At 56.4% G+C, this 17,086-nt stretch overlaps 1 protein-coding gene across 5 annotated transcripts in view; it reads right to left on the bottom strand.

Annotated features, from left to right (window-relative positions):
* The window catches only part of LRP1 (LDL receptor related protein 1), a 120,741-nt gene that overhangs the window by 85,672 nt on the left and 17,983 nt on the right, over nucleotides 1-17,086 (bottom strand). For all 5 annotated transcript variants that reach the window (XM_054517729.1, XM_036399995.2, XM_036399997.2 and 2 more), the window contains exons 2-6: nucleotides 12,921-13,043; nucleotides 7,949-8,086; nucleotides 5,457-5,576; nucleotides 4,441-4,569; nucleotides 4,025-4,288 (exon numbers count right to left, since the gene is read on the bottom strand). In XM_054517729.1, coding sequence (XP_054373704.1) covers nucleotides 4,025-4,288; nucleotides 4,441-4,569; nucleotides 5,457-5,576; nucleotides 7,949-8,086; nucleotides 12,921-13,043 — 774 coding nt within the window. The remainder of the gene's footprint in view (nucleotides 1-4,024; nucleotides 4,289-4,440; nucleotides 4,570-5,456; nucleotides 5,577-7,948; nucleotides 8,087-12,920; nucleotides 13,044-17,086) is intronic.

Raw genomic sequence — 17,086 nt, 5'->3', positions numbered from 1 at the left:
GGGAAACCAGTGCTGGACTGGGAAACCAGTGATGGACTGGGAAATGAGCAGAGCTGGACTGGGAGAGCAGTGATGGACTGGGAAAGGAGCAGAGCTGGACTGGGAGAGCAGCGTTGGGACTGGGAAAGGAGCAGAGCTGGGACTGGGAAAGCAGTGCTGGACTGGGAAAGGAGCAGAGCTGGACTGGGAGTGGCACTGGGATTGGGAAAGAGCAGTGCTGGACTGGGAAAGCAGTGATGGACTGGGAGAGCAGTGCTAGACTGGGAAACCAGTGATGGACTGGGACTGGGAGAGCAGTGTTAGACTGGGAAGGAGCAGAGCTGGGACTGGGAGAGCAGCATTGGGACTGGGAGAGTGGCACTGGGACTGGGAGGGTGGCACTGGGACTGGGAGGGTGGCACTGGGACTGGGAAGGAGCAGCACCAGAGCTGGGATGAGGCAGTGCCAGCACAATCACTGCATTCCCTGGCATCACCAAGCTCAGCTGCTGGTCACATCCTCCCAGTTCTGACCACGCAAAAAAACCGCAGAAAAGGGGAAAAAGAAAAAGGGGAAAAAGAAACCGAAAGAGCAGGAGAAGGGGAGGGGCACAGGGACAGGGCAGCCACCCCAAGAGCCAGGGAGAAGCCCAGAGCTCTCACTCCTGGCACGTGTTCCCCAGTATTTTTCCACAGTGCAAGCAAAGGGCTCCTGCCTTGCCCTGAGCGTCACCCGATCACAGAGCACCGGAGACGGGGATTTAACGCCTCTGTCAACGCCAGCTTGGGGACCCAGAGGTGACCAGCACAGCCCTGGCCTGCTGCCAGCTAAAGGTGGCATCCCAAGGACGGTCTAGAGAGGTGTCCCCACCTCCTGGTGCCACCTCTGGGGACAGGGAGGTGAATCTGATGGAAGGAGGCACAAATCCCCCAGCACAGCTGCTTCCCTGCCTGGCTCCGTGGCCAAGGATTGCTCAAGGATGTGATCCCTGAGAAACAACCCCAGGATTGGGGGGCAAGGCCAGCAGGATAAGCTTGGAGAGCTGGGGGAGCAGAGAGCCCCGGCCACGAGACGAGAAGCAGCAGCACAAGAGCCCAGCAACAGATTTTAATTATTATTTTTTAGTGCTCTGTTTGGCTCAGAAATTCCTTGGAAGCCCAAGTGCAAACAAACAAGGACATTGTCTGGGGGAAAACACGTGGAGGTTGGAATCTGCTTGAGAAAACCCACGGGATCACAAAGTCCCCGCAGGTCAAGGATCTGCCACGGAGCACCGAGGGTCCAAGGGGAGCTGGGACAGGTCCCCAAGTGTCCCCTGCCCCGCTCCAGAGGGGCTCAGGGCTGACAGGGGCTTCAGAGTGAACCCCCCTGTGCCATCCTGGTGCTCCAAGGGGTCAGGACAGCCTGAGCCTCTGTCCTTGAGCCTGCCAGGCATGGGACACTGCAGGATTGTCACACGGAGAGGAGGAGAGGGACAGCAGGATGGGAGGAAGGGTAAGACAAGTTCCTCTTGTTACAATTCAGTGCTGGCAGGAAGGACCAGCCCTTCCTGTGTCCTCATTCTCATCACAGGGGTGAGCACAGAGGGACACTGAGCACCCAGGATGGTCCCTGTGGAGATGGGGACAGGCTGGACCCCTCCCCACATCATCCCACCTGTGCTGACCATTGGCACCAAGCCCCGAGGTACCCAGAGCCCCCCAGCCCACTCAGACTGATGGTAGAGAAATGATCCAATTCCAGCACAAAGCAGGAATTTTTGTAAGAGAAATGGATGGAAAGCTTCACCAGGCTCTGATTTTTTAGTGTGTCCCCGAAAAAAAGACCTGGGGGTAGGGAACCAGCCAGCTCAGATCAAGTGAGAAAATCAGTGCCTGTGACAAATATCCACGGGCAGCGAGGTGGGAGCCGAGGGGGAGGCGCTGCAGGAAGCCCTGAGGAGAGCAAAAAGCTTTGGGAGTGTAAAGACCAGAGGAACAATAAAAGCTCTGAGGACATCGGGTCGTGCCAAGGGCTGTTAACAGCCCTCATTTAACACATCTCCCGCGGCACAAGTGACAGAAATCTCTGCAGGACAGGGAGGCAGGGGAGCCATCGGAGCCAGGCTCATCCCAGGCTCTCCCCCTGCAGCTCTCCAGCCCCTCAGCATCAATCTCCCCCCATCAGATGGCGGCTCAAACCCCATTAGCAGCAGGCACCAGGGAGGCCCCCCGTTCCTGCTGGGAGCAGATAATGCCATAAAGAAGGAAATAAAGAGGGGAAGCACTAATTGGATTCACGGTGTCCTGCAGGAGAGTGACATTATCTGCTCATCCTCACCCCAGCTCCCTCAGTGCTGCCACTTCCTTTGTGATGAACCAGCCTTGAGGCACCTAAAGAGACCCCCTAAATTCCAGGGACACCCCTAAAATCCCAAGGACACCCCTAAAATCCCAGAGACACCCTAAAATCCCAGAGACACCCCAAAATCTCAGGAACACCCCAAAATCCCGGGAGGGGAGCAGGAAGCTGAGCCCTGTCCTGCTCAACTCCACGTTATCTATGGCCGGGGAGAGCAAAGGGTGAGGCCTCTCCCTAAAAATACACCCTGCCCTAAAAATACACAGGGTGAGCTTAAATTAACTGTGCACACACACCCTCAGCAGTGGCCACAGCCTGCCCAGCCCTGCCACACACAGAGCCCAGGACCCCCGGGACCCCCAGGACCCCCAGGAACCCCAGAAACCCCAGGACCCCGAGGATTCTCAGGATCCCCAGGAACCCCAGGAACACCAGGACCCCTGGGATCCCCAGGATCCTCAGGATCCCCAGGACCTCCAGGACCCCCAGAACCCCCAGGATCATCAGGACCTCCAGGACCCCCAGAATCCCCAAGAGCCTGAGAACCCCCAGGACCCCCAGGATCCCCGAGACCCCCAAGACTCCCAGGACCCCCAGAAACCCCAGAACCTCCAGGACCCCCAGAATCCTCAGGATCCCCAGGACCCCCAGGATCCCCGGGACCCCCGGGATCCTCAGGACCTCCAGAACCCCCAGGACCCCGAGGATTCTCAGGATCCCCAGGACCCCCAGGACCCCCGGGACCCCCAGGAACACCAGGACCCCCAGATCCCCCAGGACTCCCAGGACCCTCAGGATCCCCAGATCCCCCAGGATCCCCAGGACCCCCAGAACCTCCAGGATCCCCAGGATCCCAGCGCAAACCCCACTGCCCTCAGCAGAGAACCCCTCTCAGCTCTGAGGTCCACCCAGGACCTTCACTCCTCTGCAGAAATCCGTCCATTCCAATTTGCTGGATGAGCCATTGCTCACCCAACAGCACAGTGGGTGGGGTGAGGGGATCCCTCTTCCCCCTGGAAGCCTCCCCAGTTTCAGGAGGCAAAAAATACCCCTGGGGGATGACACCAGGGAAGCAAAACCGTGACAGAGACCCACTGCAAGCCCCAGATCCCCCAGTTCCACCCCAAGTGATTTGGGTAAAGGATAAAAGCAGTGACAGGAATGGTGTCCCACATCCCAGCTCTCCAGCTGTGGCACTCACTTCTCTGTGCACCTTCATGGAAGGTGCTGGAAGCCCACAGGGATTCCTCAGAGAGCACCAAAATCCCGAGCAGTAACTCTCCCTTCCCATCCTGACTGCAGAGCTGGGAGCAGCAAACCCCAACTGGACACGGAGCTGTGACCACACTTGGTTCTGGCCACGGAACCACCAGCAGAAGGAAACTGCCACCAGCCACTCACACCACGACCCAGTGGCACCCACAGAGGCACCTCTGGGTTGGGAGTTTGTTCTTGGTCACTTTTTGGGGTGGGACTCGGTCATTTGTGAGGGGTAGGACCAAAGGAAGCAAGAACTGCCATCCCAAAGCTTGCTCCACTCCTCCCTGGATCATTTCTCCTCATACCCGCACACCAAAAAACTATTAAACTGAATAAAAATAATAACAAAAGGAATGACCTGTGGTGAGCTGCCTCCTTCCCAGCTTCACCCACCACGGCCTGGGAATTGGGGATGGGGGAGCAGGACAGGGCTCTGGGCACTCACGGTGCAGGCTCAGGGAGATGTTGATGGACCTTTCCTCCACAAAACCCTTCAGGTTGGGGATCTTGGCACACTTGAGGATGGTCTGGGAGGCGCTGTCACCCACGTGGACCCAGCAGACCGTGTCCTCCACGTAGTTGAAGTCCATGGCCGTGGTCTGCTTGGCGCTGGTGGGGGTGATGTTGGGCACGGGGGCCCCGCTCAGGTAGGTGGCCAGGATGTTCTGGGAGTTGGCAATGAGCAGCACAGGAGGGCGATCCACAGGCTCTGGGGACAAAGAGGGGACAACAGGGTCAGGGCACACCTCGGTCCTGTGGATGTAACCCCGGGGAAGAGCCCGAAGTGGAGAATTCAGGGGGTGGTGGTGCACAGAGCTGCCCTGGAGCACCGCCTGAAGTTCTCCCTGTTGAGGTTCTCACCATTCTTGGCTTTGCAGGATCTGTTGTCTGGCTGCAGGAGATAGCCCTCGACACAGCTGCACGTGTAGGACCCCTCTGTGTTGGTGCATGTCTGGCTGCAGGTCCCATACACGGTGCATTCATCAAAGTCTGGGAAAGACAGGAAAAAAACCCAAGGTTTGGACCAGAAAAAAAACCCAAGGTTTGGACCAGAAAAAAACTCTCCTTTGCTGCCTGAAGAGGAAATGAAGCCCCACAGTTTCTCCAAGGTGGAGCTGGAGAGGAGGGGATGATGCCTGAGCCAAAGGGACCCTCACAGCAGCCTGCCAGGGAATCCCATCCCATGGATCCCATCCCATAAATCCCATCCCATAAATCCCATCAACATGGATCCCATCCCATCCCATGGATCCCATCCCATCCTATCTCATCTCATGGATCCCATCCCGTCCATTCCATCCCATCCATCCCATCCCATCCCATCAATCCCATAAATCTCATAAATCCCATCCCATCCCATAAATCCCATCCCATGGATCCCATCCCATCCCATCCCATCCCATCCCATCCCATAAATCCCATCCCATCCCATCGATCCCATGCCATGGATCCCATCCCATCCTATCTCATCTCATGGATCCCATCCCATCCTACCTTATCTCATGGATCCCATCCCATCCCATCCATTCCATCCCATCCATCAAATAAATCCCATCAATCACATAAATCTCATCCCATCCCATCCCATCAATCCCATCCCATCCCATCCCATAAATCCCATAATCCCATCCCATCCCATAAATCCCATCAATCCCATCTCATCCCATCCCATCAATCCCATCAATCCCATCCCATCCCATCAATCCCATCCCATCCCACCCCACAAATCCCCCTCCATCCCACCTGCCCCAAGCTCTCCCCATCCCCTTTCCCACGTTGCCAAGCCCCAGCGCTGCTGCCAGCAGTGACATTGGCCCCATCCCCAAGGAGCCACCGTCCCCAGCAGGGAGTGGGGGCTCTGCCCAGCCCAGCCCCACCTCTGCAGCTCCTCCTGTCCTCAGCCAGCTGGAAGGAGTGGTTGCAGTAGCACACGGGGCCGGACAGCGTTGGGGCACAGTGGTGCTGGCAGCCCAGAGCTGAGCAGTTGGCCAGTTGCTCTACAGGGATGGAAGAGAGAGGATTTCACTCAGGATGGACACCAAGGACCAAGGGTTGGGTCAGCAGGATCACCAGAGCCCATCAGGATCACCAGACCCCATTAGAATCACCTAACCCCATCAGGAACACCAGACCCCATCAGGAACACCCAACCCCATCAGGATCACCAGACCCCATTAGGATCACCCAACCCCATCAGGAACACCCAACCCCGTCAGGAATACCTAACCCCATTAGGATCACCTCAGCCCATTAGGATCACCCAACCCCATCAGGATTTGCAGGGAAATTTCACATTTCTCCATGTCCCCAGAGGGAGGGAGGACATGTGGGACACACAGCTGCCCCATGGAGGGGGTCTGAGCACCCCCTGCCAGCCCCAGTGCTGCTGATTCTGTCCCAGTTCCATGGGGTGGCCAAGGCCTGGCACCCCTTGTGCAGAGGGGTGGCACAGGATGCAGATCCAGGACATCCTGAGGGCCGTGGATAGACCAGAGAGCCCAAAATTCCCCCATTTGCAACCCTGGAGTGCTCAGAGGGGACAATGTGGGGGTTCAGCACGGGGACCCCACTGGCATCAGCACCCCCAGGACGTCTGCAAGGGCAGCAGAGATGGGGGAGCAGGATGGGGAGCAATGGTCCAGCAGCAGGAGCGGGAACAGGATTTGGGGTGACAGTTTGGGGTCGTGGCTCAGGGTGACAGCTTGGGGTGATGGCTTGGGGTGACAGCTCAAGGTGATTGCTTGGGGTGACAGTTTGAGGTGACAGCTTGAGGTGACAGCTCGAGGGGATCACTTGTTTACAGCTCAGGGTGACAGCCTGGGGTGACAGCTTGGGGTGACGGCTTGGGGTCATGTCCCAGGGTGACAGCTTGAGGTGATTGCTTGGGGTGACAGCTCGAGGGGATCACTTGGGGTGACAGCTTGAGGTGACAGCTCAGGGTGACAGCTTGGGGTGATCACTCGGGGTGACAGCTTGGGGTGATGGCTTGGGGTCATGTTTTGGGGTGACAGCTCGGGGTGACAGCTCAGCTGCCCACACCTGGGGCAGTGGCAGGCTGGGACTCGCAAGCAGCTGCCAGGAAATGCAGGAAATGCAGGAAATGCCTCCCTGGGGTGGCACCTGCCGCGGGCAGGGGGGGACTCAGCACCCAGCTCAAGCCCCACCGAGGGCTGGCAGCCCCAGCGTGCCCAAACCTGCGAGCACCAGGTGCCCAAAGCCCTGAGCAGCTGCCCCAGCTCAGCTCACGTGGCTCAGAAAAATCAGATCCCACTTAAGTAACGAGAGCTCTCACTGAAATATTAACTCTCATCTCAAGCACAGCTGCAGGAGCTGCTCCCATGGGATGCAGGCAGTGGAAAGGAGCTGGGTCCCAGCAGGGAGAAGCCCTTTGGGGTCAGGGGTCTTGGTGGAGCAGGACAGGAGCCCCCCCAGGCCAGGCAGGGAAGGGATGGGGAGCACAGAGGCTCTGGAACACAAGGTCAGCCCAGGACACACATTTCTGAGCGATTAATCTGCACAGCAGCACGCTGGTTTAGGGAGTTTTCCAGCAGGATTAGCCACGGGGACAGGCCAGGAGCAGGGGACAAAGCTCCTGGAAATTAGGGGAAAAAAAAAAAAACCCACAGTGGTATCTCTTATCTGGACCAGAACCCCAGGGCTGGAGCTTTTAAGCCCAGGAGACAATGCAGCTATTTCATGGCTGCAGGCTCAGGAATGATGGGCATTTCACTTCCAAGCGGCTCTGGATAATCTCTGGATCTGTGGCTGTGCTGGGCTGAGGGTGGTGGGGCTCAAACTCAAGAGGAGAAAACAGGAACCTCATCAATCCTCCCTCATTGGGGCAGCCCCCCTTTCCTGGGACCCCCAAACCTCTGTTTCTGGTTCAGTTAGGGTTAGGGTTAGGGTTAAGCTTAGGTTTAGGGTTATCTCACAGGACTCATTTGAGAAAAACAGATTTTCATGGGTGCACTGGTATTGCACCAGCATCAAACCATGACAGACTGTGCTGAGCTGAGTGTGGTGGGGCTCATACTAAAGAGGAAAAAACAGGAACCTTATCCCAAAACAGGAATTCCTACCCCTGTTGGGGACTACCCCAGGGGGCAGCTCCACCTTTCCTGGGACTGTGGGACCCCCAAACCTCTGTTTCTGGTCATATCTCACAGCACTCATCTGAGAAAAATATGGTTTTTATGGGTGCACTGGTATTGAGCCAGCATCAAACCACGACAGACTGTGCTGAGCTGAGTGTGGTGGGGCTCACACTCAAGAGGAGAAAAAAGGAACCTCATCCCAAAACAGGAACTCCTACCCCTGTTGGGGGGTACCCCATTGAGGATCCCCCCCTTTCCTGGGACCCCAAACCTACCCCTGCAGTGCGGGCCCTCGTCGGAGCCGTCGAAGCAGTCGTGGAGGCCATTGCAGAGTTTGCTCATGTGGATGCAGAGCTCTGTGCCCAGGCAGTTGTGCTCGTTGGGTTGGCACCGGGACACTTTGCTCTGGGGACCTGCAGGACACCAAAGGGCACAAGGGTCAGCACGTGGATTGTGACTCTCTGGGTGCCAACTCCCTCCTTGTCCCCAAGGCTGTGGAACGAGGGGGGGGGCCCCTCTGAGCCCAGCACAAGGAGATTTAATCTCCATTATTAACTGGAAAAATTATAAAGAAGGGCAGGTTTTGTTTTTAAGCTCCTCTGAAAAGAAGCGAGGCATGGAGACAAACAACAAACACAGCATAAATCCACGAATGGCCTGAAACCCCAGGAAAAGCTCCTGCAATGCTTCACCCCAAGCTGGAGGTGGCCCAGGGGTGACAACGAGCCCTGGCACAGCCCCTGCACATCCTCACCCCCTCCATGGGCTCTCCTCCTCTCCCTGCCCCAAATCCACATTTCAGGGCTGAACACCAGAGCTACCAACACATCTCCGCCCAGCCAAAACACCGAAATCCCATTTTCCAGGGGCTGTTTGTGCCTCTCCCTCCCCTCAGCAGGGCTGGCAGAAATAGCTCTGTGGATCCCCCCGGGCCCCCACGAGCAGTGAGAAGAGCACAGCACACACACACCGTGTCCAGGCACGGCCCCATTTTAGCCCAGTCACCTTCACCAGGAGCTCCAACAGCAGAGTTTGCCCTAAATAAGCTCCAGCTCTCCTTGGAGAGGAGTGTGACACCACACACAGAGTTCTGTGTGCTGGTACATCCTCATCCCACACCTCTGAGGGACACTGGGTGTGATCCCACCACGATCCCTGGGCTAAAGGAGGGGATGAAAGCCCCTTTGTGGGAAGGGAACCACAAAGCCCAGAGTTTGTGAAACTTTCCCTCCTCAAACCGAGCAGGACCCTCAATCCATCCCAGCCAAAACTTCCCTCTGTCCACCCTGGGCAGTGACACCAATTCCAGCCCAAGGGGTGCCTGGAAAATGGGAATTTAACAGGTTCTAGGTGCCCTGAGTCTCAAACACATCCCCGTGTGCTCCCAGTGAGCAAACTGGCCTGGCACTGGGGTGAGGGGATCCTCCAGGATGCTCAGGCTCTCTCACAGCTAGCAGGGAACGGAGCTTGCCCTGTTTCCCAGTCCCAGAGCACCCAGCAGACGATTCCTGGGAGAATTTCTTACCAGGTGCCACTGCACAGATTTTTTTTTTTTTTTTTGCAGAGGGGTTGGGCCGGCAGTAATTGCAAATTATGGGTTAATTAAGTGACGTCGATATATGGACCAGAAGAATGGAGGGGCTGGAGTGAAGAGCCCAATTCATCAGTCAGAACTGCTCTGCCGTGTCCATTATTCCCTGCAAAGAGCCTGGATCAAACCACTTATCCCAAACAGGGGCAGGATTAATCCACAAGCCACTTTGTTTGCTTTTGACCGTGTTGGCGCTAATAAATGAGCCAATTTATTACATGTGACAGGCTTGTGGTACACCCCAAGGAGCTGAATTAGATAGGAATGTTTAACCTCAAAAAAACACTCAGGAAAAAAACAAAAAAAAAAAAGGATAGAAAAAAAGCAATTCTTCCTCCTGCAGTTGATTTGGCAACAGCCCAGGGTGATGCAGATGGAGGGGGGAACACAAAGAGGGAAGAGGCTGGAGGAGCAGGGGTGGGATGGTCACACTTGGTGCCATCAGGATGGGTCCTGGTGGTGCCTCTGGGTCACTTCAGAGCTCATCAGGACCATGCCAAGAGCAGATCCAGCAGGGCAAGATGAGGGATTCAAGACCTCCTGAACCCTCAGATTAATGGATGGACCGACAATTGCTTCCTCAGAGCCCCTCATCTTTGATCTCCAACAGGATGGAGGCTCCTGTCCAAGTGTTTTCCTCTCAGGAAAGCTCCGTGGAGCAAAACACTGACAGCGCAAGAGCCGTGTGTGAGCCACTCACACAAAACGAGCAGGGAAGGGACCTGAGCAAAGCCAGGGAATACTTCAAAGGGAAGGACCTGAGCAAAGCCAGGGAATACTTCAAAGGATTCCCCAGGGAGGAAAAGCTGGCACGTGCCTGACAGAATTTCAAGAGCTCCAACAGGAGAACGCAAACACCGCCGGGCTCCGGAGCCTGAGCAGGAGCAGCACTCACAGCCCGGCTCAAACACAGATTAAATGAGTAATAAAAGTAAAAAATGAGAGTAATAAAAGTCATTTTCTCTCTTGCCAGGGAGATAAGGGAGATGAGAGGCTGCTGGAAGCCCCAGTGCCAGGGTGGAGTGAGAAAAGCCGGCCTGGCAATCCTGGAGATAACGGAGGCTGACAGGTTGGAAATGAGCCTGGGCAGGAGCAGGGAGGCTCCACTCATCCCCTGGGCACACAGATGTGCCCTGGCACCCCAATCTCCATGTCCTGGGGGGGCACAGCATTGCCCTGACTCCCTCACAGGGTCTAGAAGTGGGAACTGGGGGAGGTGGGCAGAGCCACTGAGGAAGGGGCAGCCCCTCCAGAGATCAGCTGGGGAGGGAACTGCTCCTGAAGAACGGAGAGATTCCAAAGTCTGGGGTCTGTGGTGGTGATAAAACACACAGGCCCAGTCCCACACATGGTGGTGAGGAGAGAGGAGATGCCAGGCTTTGGTCTGTGTCTCACAGATGCTCCAAATTCCCTGTCCTGGAAGTGCCAGGAGGGGCACAGGGGCAGCAGAGGTGCCGTGTCCTCCAGGGATGAGCCCTCAGAGGGCTTGAACCGAACCCAAGAGTCTTCCAACATCCATGACCTCCTCACAGAGGGCTCATCCACAGCACCAGAGGCTGCTCCTGGCCCCAGCCCCAGGGAAGAGAGGAAGAAGATGGAGAGGGAAGAGCATCCAAGGGGTCTGTGCTGCGGTCACCTGGCCCCGTGGATGGAGCGCAGATGCACGCAGCGAGCAGAACACGACAATCAGGACGGATTTCTTCCAGCCTCTGAGTCCTCCTGCTGTAATTTTCCAGGGCTGCTGATTGACTGGAGGCAGGCAGCCCATCCCAGCCCCCCATCCCTCCCACGGAGGGGCCGTTGCATCATTTTTGCCTTAAGGAATAAACAAACCCAGAGCAGAACCGGGAGCTGCTCTGGAGGAGATGGTTCTGCCAAGCACAGCGTGAATAGGGGATCTGGGATGGGGGACAAGGAGATTCTGCTGGGCCCTGTGGTGGCTGTCCTGTGTCCACGTGGGACATGGGGACAGGTGGTTCTTTGCTCCAGCCTGGCCAGAGCAGAGCTCCAGGCACAGAGGGACTTGGTGTAGCTGCCATCCTTGGTGTCACCACAGCTGTGACCCCTCTGCAGACACCCCCCAAATCCCACCCCACACCTCACATAACCCATCCCAGCTCTCTGTTTCCTCCCAGAGAGACTCCACCACCCCATCCAGAGCGTGAAGGGGGAATCCGGGTGGGAGAGCTGGGACAGAGGACAAGGAGATTCTGCTGGGCCCCATGGTGGATGTGTCCACGTGGGACACGGGACGGGTGGTTCTTTGCTCCAGCCTGGCCAGAGCAGAGCTCCAGGCACAGCAGGACTGGCACAGCCACCATCCCTGGTGTCACCACAGCTGTGACCCCTCTGCAGACACCCCCAATTCCCACCCCACACCTCAGCTCCCCCATCCCAGTTCTGTTTCCTCCCAGAGAGACTCCACCAGCCCATCTGAGGGAGCACCTCCAGAGCTGTGCCCAATCCAGTATCTCAATCCCAAAACCCATCTGGGACAGCGATGTCCCCTGGGCAGCTGCTCCCTGTGGGACTCCCAGAGATCTCCTTCCCTCATTCCCAGGAATGCCGAGGTGCTGAGGATGAGGATGACGCTGCTGCTGATTCTTCATTCCTCGTGCACATCCATTTTGATGGAAACAAAAATAAGGAGCGACCCCCCGTTCCCAGGAGGCTGGGATGGAGCCATGGACGGACAGATGGACGGATGGATGGGTGGATGGATGGATGGAGGGATGGATGATGGGTGGATGGATGATGGATGGGTGGATGGATGGATGGATGGATGGATGGATGGATGGATGGATGGATGGAGGAATGGATGGAGGGATGGATGATGGATGGATGGATGGATGGATGGAGGAATGGATGGATGGAGGAATGGATGGAGGGATGAATGGAGGGATGGAGGAATGGATGGAGGGATGGATGATGGATGGATGGAGGAATGGATGGATGGAGGGATTAATGGATGGATGGATGGATGGATGGGTGGATGGATGGGTGGGTGGATGATGGATGGATGATGGATGGATGATGGATGGATGGATGATGGATGGATGCATGGAGGAATGGATGGAGGGATGGATGATGGATGGATGGATGGATGGAGGGATGGATGGATGGATGGATGGATGAATGGATGGAGGAATGGATGGAGGGATGGATGATGGATGGATGATGGATGGATGATGGATGGATGATGGATGGATGATGGATGGATGGAGGGATGAATGGATGGATGGATGGGTGGATGGGTGGGTGGATGGGTGGGTGGATGATGGATGGATGGAGGGATGGATGGAGGGATGAATGGATGGATGATGGATGGATGGATGATGGATGGTGGATGGATGGTGGATGGAGGGATGGATGGAGGGATGGAAGAATGATGGACGGATGATGGACGGATGGATGATGGACGGATGGATGGACGGATGGGTGGATGAGTGAATGGATGGACGGACGGATGGACGGAACGGACACTCCCACCCCGAGGCGCTGCGAGGTAAGCTGAGGTAGAACATTGTGCTGTGTCTGCCTGGGGTCCTGTAACACCCGTGGAGAGACGGAACAAACCCAGAGGAAGAGGAGGAGGAAGAGGAAGAGGAAGAGGAAGAGGAAGAGGAAGAGGAAGAGGAAGAGGAAGGCATACATACATATCTCGGGAGATTCATCCGAGCCATCCGGACAATCCTTCTCCCCGTCACAGCGCCAGCCCTTAGATATGCACGTGATCTGATCTTTGCATGCAAACTGTTTGGGGCTACAAGTCTTCGGTGCTGGTTGAAAAAAAAAAAAAGAAATAAGGATAATAAACAACATCAGTTTCTTCCCAAGGACAAGTTTGTTTCAAAAGAAAAATCAAATTTCAATTAAAGGCCAAGATTGGTTTGGGGTTGTTTTGTTGGTTTTTTTTGAGGGGATGATTTCTTTCCTATGGCTTGGCAGAAGTTTGAGCCCGGCACCGGATCCATCAAGCTTGCCCCTGAGGAAAGGAGGAAATTTAAGCTGGAGCATTAATTACACCGGGAGAAAACAGGAGTCGAGCACTGTGATGCGCTCCCAGATTTTAAAGATCATTTAACTTGGATGAATTAGCTCCTGGGAGCCAGAGGCGCTTCGTTTTCCGTGCTAGGCAGGAGAAAAACAGGGCAAAAAAACAAGAAAAGCCAAATGAGAACAAATTAAAAAGTAATGCTTTTTTAAATGATGAGGACAACAGTGGGATGGGGATCCATCCATCCCATGCCCAGCACCCCAGGGAAGGCTGACCCCACATCCCTCATGGGACAGGGAAAAGGGACAGAGGAAAACCAGCAGGAAAAGCCAAAATCCAGAGTTTGGGGAGGGAGAAAGGCTGGGAAGAGCCTCCTGTCCATGCCTTGGGGGGGTTACTGAAATGGGAGGGGACATTGCACCCCCCAAACATGGGCTGCAATGGGGATCACTGCCATGAGGGGGTCACAGCCATGGGGTCACTGGAACGGGGGTCACTACACTCCCCCCAAACATGGGCTGCAGTGGGGATCACTGCCATGAGGGGGTCACAGCCATGGCGGGGTCACTGGAATTGGGGGGACACTGCACCCTCCCAAAAGGAGAGGCTGCAATGGGGGGGGGACACTGAAATGGGGGACACTGAAATGGGGGGGGTCATTGCACCCCCCAAACATGGGCTGCAACAGGGGGTCACTGAAATGGGGGTCACTGAAATGGGGGGGTCACTACACTCCCCCGAAACATGGTTGCAATAGGGGGGCACTGAAATGGGGGTCACTGAAATGGGGGGGGACACTGAAATGGGGGTCACTGAAATGGGGGGGTCACTACACTCCCCCCAAACATGGGATGCAATGGGGGGGCACTGAAATGGGGGGGGGGGACATTGCACGCTCCCAAAAGGAGAGGCTGCAATGGGGGGGGGGGAGGGGGGTCACAGCCATGGGGGTCACTGAAATGGGGGGTCACAGCCATGGGGGTCACTGAAATGGGGGGTCACAGCCATGGGGGACACAACCATAGGGGGGTCACTGAAATGGGGGGGTCACTGAAATGGGGGGGGGGGTCACAGCCATGGCAGTCATAACCATGGGGGGGTCACTGCCATGGGGGTCACTGAAATGGGGGGGTCACAGCCATGGGGGGGACACAGCCACAGGGGGGTCACTGCCATGGGGGGGGGGTCACTGCCATGGGGGGGTCACTGCCATGGGGGTCACTGAAATGGGGGGGTCACTGAAATGGGGGGGGGGGGTCACAGCCATGGCAGTCATAGCCATGGGGAGGTCACAGCCATGGGGGTCACTGAAATGGGGAGGTCACAGCCATGGGGGGGACACAGCCATAGGGGGGTCACTGCCATGGGGGGGGGGGTCACAGCCATAGGGGGGGGTCACTGCCATGGGGGTCACTGAAATGGGGGGGTCACTGAAATGGGGGGGGGGGGGTCATAGCCATGGCAGTCATAGCCATGGGGAGGTCACAGCCATGGGGGTCACTGAAATGGGGGAGTCACAGCCATGGGGGGGACACAGCCATAGGGGGGTCACAGCCATAGGGGGGGGTCACTGCCATGGGGAGGTCACAGCCATGGGGGTCACTGAAATGGGGGGGTCACTGTCCAGCCCCAGCCCTGGGGGTGGCCAGAACTCTTTCAAACCCAACGCAACTGCGAGCCCTTGCTCAAGCAAAGGCAGCCACATACGCAATTCCCAAAACATTCATCTCGTGGCATCCCTGCTCTCCTGCCAAATTCCCCTCTCCCAGGATCCACTTCACTTCCTGCTCAGCCCGGGAAAGGCAGGGGGGGGATCTGTGCCTGCATCCTCCTCCTGCCACGGGGCTGCTGCACAGCACAGGAGCCTGACAGGGGAGAGGATGAGGATGATGCTGTCCCTGATCCCCATCCCATCCCTGAAGGGTGGGAGGACACTTCCCACCCTGTCACAACCCTCGGGGCTTTTCCTGATGCCGTTTGGGAGTGCGGCTCCTCCTGCCAACCTGCTTCTCCTGCCTCCCTCCCTTCCTCCCCTGCTCACCGGCGGCGTGGGAGCTGCTGCTCGGCGCTGCCAAGATGGAGACAGGAGGGATCAAAATGGATGGAGCATCCCTGGCCGTCCCCTCCACCTTCCCTAGGCACAGCCCAAGCCTGTCCACCTTTCCCCATCCTCCCACCAAGCTCAGGGACAGGATCCTCTGCCCTTCCGCCCCCTCTTCACACAGAGCTCATCTGTGCCTCCATCTCCCAGCCACAGGCACATCCAAGGCAGGATTCATTAAGAAAACTTGGCCTTCCCCTTTCCCCTTCCCCTCACCAGGCTCAGGGACAGGATCCTCTGCTCCAAATCCAGCCCTGCCACCTCCTCTTCACACAGAGCTCATCTGTGCCTCCATCTCCCAGCCACAGGCACATCCAAGGCAGGATTCATTAAGAAAACCACAGCAAAGAGCTGAGACTCTCCTGGATTTCCTGCTCCTCCTCATCCTCCCAGGTCTGCAGCAGCCACAGGGTGACCTGTGGTTGTGGCAGCCACTCCAACCCACAGGTTTCACTTCCCAAAGGAGCAGGCAGAGCTATAGGAGGGCAAATCCCTGGGAATCCATACGCAGTCAGCTGTTTGTGGGATGGGAAACCAGGAGCTTGTTTTGTACTGGAGACAGCAATCACAGAATCGCTGGGTTGGAAGAGACCTTAAAGATCGTCGAGTCCAACCCAGCCCAAACACCTCAACCCTGGCACCCAGTGCCACATCCAGGCTTTGTTAAACACATCCAGGGATGGAGACTCCATCACCTCCCTCTGCCCTGGGAATTCCCAAAATTCACAGAATCACAAGGTTGGAAGAGAACTTTAAGGTCATCAAGTCCAACCCAGCCCCAACATCTCAATTAAACCCTGGTAGCCAGTGCCACATCCAGGCTTTGTTAAACACCTCCAGGGATGGTGACTGCACCACCTCCTCAGTCCCTGGGAATTCCCAAAAGTCCCAAAATTCACAGAATTCACAGAATCACAGGGTTGGAAGAGAACTTTATGGTCATCAAGTCCAACCCAGCCCCAACACCTCAACTAAACCATGGCACCATAATGATAAAAGAACTCTTGATATATAAGATAACACATAATGATAATAGAACTGTTGTAATATATAAGATAATAATCATTCCCAGCTCCAGGACCAGAGCAGGAACACGTGGGATTCCTTCCAAGCACTGACACCATCCTGAGGACACCCGCCCTTCCAGACAGGAGCTGATCCATGCAGGGTGACCCCAGAGAGCTCCTCACCACCACAGGGCACCCAAACCCACCCAAACCCATCCTTTCCACCATTCCCAAGCACGGGAAGAACCAGAGGCACCACGGCTCAGGTGTGACCTCACCAGTGCTGAGTTCAGGGGCACAATGACCTCCTGGCCTTGCTGGCCACACCATTCCTGGAGCAGGGATGCTGGAAGGAGCCATCATCTCCATGCTGAGCATTCCCAGCTCCAGGACCCAGCACTGACACCATCCTGAGCTCACCTGCCCTTCCATCCATGCAGGACGACCCCAGAGAGCTCCTCACCACCACAGGGGACCCAAATCCATCCAAACCCATCCCCTCCACCATTCCCACCCAAAATCATCCCCTCCACCATTCCCAAGCACGGGAAGAACCAGAGGCACCACAGCTCTGATGTGACTTCACCAGTGCTGAGTTCAGGGACACAATGACCTCCTGGTCTTGCTGGCCACACCATTCTGGAGCAAAAGGCCATCCTGAGGACACCAGACAGGAGCTGATCCATGCAGGATGACCCCAGAGAGCTCCTCACCACC

The sequence above is a fragment of the Molothrus ater genome, chromosome 30 (assembly GCF_012460135.2).
Source record: "Molothrus ater isolate BHLD 08-10-18 breed brown headed cowbird chromosome 30, BPBGC_Mater_1.1, whole genome shotgun sequence".
Classification (NCBI taxonomy): Eukaryota; Metazoa; Chordata; class Aves; order Passeriformes; family Icteridae; genus Molothrus; species Molothrus ater.
The sequence above is the reverse complement of the archived record's forward strand: the minus strand, read 5'-3'. Positions and strand labels throughout refer to the sequence as shown.